This window comes from Bombus vosnesenskii, unplaced genomic scaffold (genome assembly GCF_011952255.1).
Source record: "Bombus vosnesenskii isolate JDL3184/JDL3185 unplaced genomic scaffold, Bvos_JDL3184-5_v1.1 scf7180000014817_1, whole genome shotgun sequence".
NCBI classification, from domain to species: Eukaryota; Metazoa; Arthropoda; class Insecta; order Hymenoptera; family Apidae; genus Bombus; species Bombus vosnesenskii.
The window spans coordinates 44,511-46,866 of NW_022883663.1; the positions used below are offsets into that span (position 1 = coordinate 44,511).

Consider the following 2,356-nt stretch of genomic DNA (forward strand, 5'->3'; position numbering starts at 1 on the left):
AACAGAGAAAACACGTGGATAAATTGTAAGGCAGAAAATATTTTTAAATAGAAGTGTAATAAGTAAGAATACAATTTGAGCTGGTCCAGATCCGCACGCTAGCTGTTACCCAATAACTGAAAACCCCGAAGCCAACGTCGCCTGTCTACTGTTTATGGCCTGACTTCGTCGCAGTCTTTTTTCTACACGCTGTCGATGGCTTTAGTGCTTGAGAAAACAAAAAAGACCGGATGTAGAGTTTTCTTAGAAGTGGTAACCACTTCAACATTATATAGTACTATATAAACTAATAAGTTATAATGTAATACTATATAACGTAAGATTGTGTAGTGTAATACTATATTGCGTAATTCCTTATAACGCTATGACATAGTACCATATCACCTTATACTATATAGCGTAATACTATATAACGTAATATTATAATGCTATATGTTGGGGTGGCGTTGTGGATAGGGTTGTGGGTGTTTGGTGAATCCTCATTGGAATTAGTCATCGTTATTATATAACAAAGGTACGGTTTATTAACACAAGTATGGACACCACAGACTTGACAATCAACCACGGCGATTAGGCGCTCGCGACACTAGTCACAATGGCCTTAGGTTCGACAACGAATCCACGGTCAACGGGATGATAGATGATAAATTGCTCACAAAACCTAAGTCAGGCTCTTTGTTAATAGAACGCGTAATATTCACTGATCGTAAGGCGTAACTCTTTTCGTCGATGAGATCGCAAGAAACTAGGAAGCTAACCAAAATCATCAAAAATTATAAAAACGACTGCTTTCATAAATATCTCGTCAATTTGTTGCCCACAGCTGACTCCAACTACTCACTATGGAAGGCTTCCAGGAATCTCACGCTCCACCCCGCAAATAATCCCTCCAATCCGCTGCCCGCAAGGTGGATGGGCGCGTAGCCCTATAGAAAAAGCCAACCTGTTTGCTAAATACTTGTCGAAAGTATTTAAACGCCATTCCTCCAATATTGCCCCAGAAATAACGCAATACCTGCGCTCTCCTTTTCAAATGTCTCCTCCTATTGAACCTTTCACTTCTGTAGAAGTTAGAGAATTAATCCGTCGCCTGAATCCCAGGAAAGCATCGGGGCATGCCCAAATATGTAATAAAACGGAAAGGATAATATGTAATAAAGGATCTTATTGACTCCCGGACCGACGCTCCAAACTAAACATACAGATGTGGCGGCACTTGACACTAAACTTCCCAACAGTTTATGTCGCGTCAACCGGGTCAAATTTCTTATTTGGAATATTACCTCTTCCTTCTCTATGTTGTCTTCTCTCTCCTCCTTTGATTCCTCCTCCTCTCTCCTCCCTTCTGTTCTTCTGTCCTCTTTGTTTTCTGTCCCCTCTAACGTTTCCATAAAATGATTTTTCCACTCCTCTTCCCTTATCTCCTCGCCTACAACCTTTCTTCTTCTCCTATATTTGTTTATGTATTTCCATGCTTCTTGCTTTGTTTTGAGCTTGTTGATTTTCTCCATCTCTTCCTCTTCCTGCTTCTCCTTTCTTTGTTTACACCACTGTTTTAATGCCTTCTTCTCCTCTATGAATTCTTCTCTGCTGCATTTTCCTTTCCTAAATTTTGTCATTTTCCTTCTTATCTCCCTTTCCCTTTCTTTCAACTCCTTATCGTACCATACCTTTTCTCCTATGCTCCATTTCCTTATCCTTACTTTTTTCTTTGGTATTGCCTCGTTTATCTTCTTCTTAATTTCTGCCCACATTTCCTCTACTGTTCTTCCCCTGCTTGCCCAGCCTTTGCACTCCTCTAAATATCTTCCCGCACTTTCTTTTGTCCATTCCCTTCTCTCCTTCTCTTCTCCTTTTCTTTCCTCATCTCTTTGTACCTCTGGTCCCTCTGTTTCTATTTCCAACGGCATGTGGTCTGACTCCACTCTTTTTCCTACCTTCATGTCTGTTATTTCCTCTATCGCTTCCTGGTTGCCAATCACGTAGTCTATTACTGATTTTCCCCTCTCTCCCACATAGGTTCACTCGTCTCCTTCTTTGTCTCGACCGTTAATTATCGTCCAGCCTCTTTCATCCAGCAACCTTAGCAGCATTCTTCCTTCCGTATTTATTGCCTTGTCTTTTGATCTCCTGCTCTTTTCTTGTCCTAGTTCCTCGTTTATCAGCCCTCCCTCTTCTCCCGTTCTTGCATTCCAATCTCCTCCTATGATCGTCACTTCCTCTTTCCTTCCCTCTACTCCTTCCTCCATTTCTTTCCATGTCCTTTTCGTGCCCTGGTTATACACCACCACTATTCTATATGTCTTTCCCTTGTACCTTATTTTTCTTTCTACTATGTCGTCTCCTATTTCCTTAT

General features: G+C 41.0%; 1 protein-coding gene across 1 annotated transcript; it reads right to left on the reverse strand.

The window, feature by feature from the left end:
• Positions 1 to 1,070: 1,070 nt before the first annotated feature.
• LOC117240618 (golgin subfamily A member 6-like protein 22) lies at positions 1,071 to 1,959 on the reverse strand. The gene has a single exon (XM_033506634.1). The coding sequence runs from the start codon at positions 1,941 to 1,943 to the stop codon at positions 1,071 to 1,073; it is 873 nt and encodes a 290-aa protein (XP_033362525.1). The 5' UTR covers positions 1,944 to 1,959.
• Positions 1,960 to 2,356: the final 397 nt, after the last annotated feature.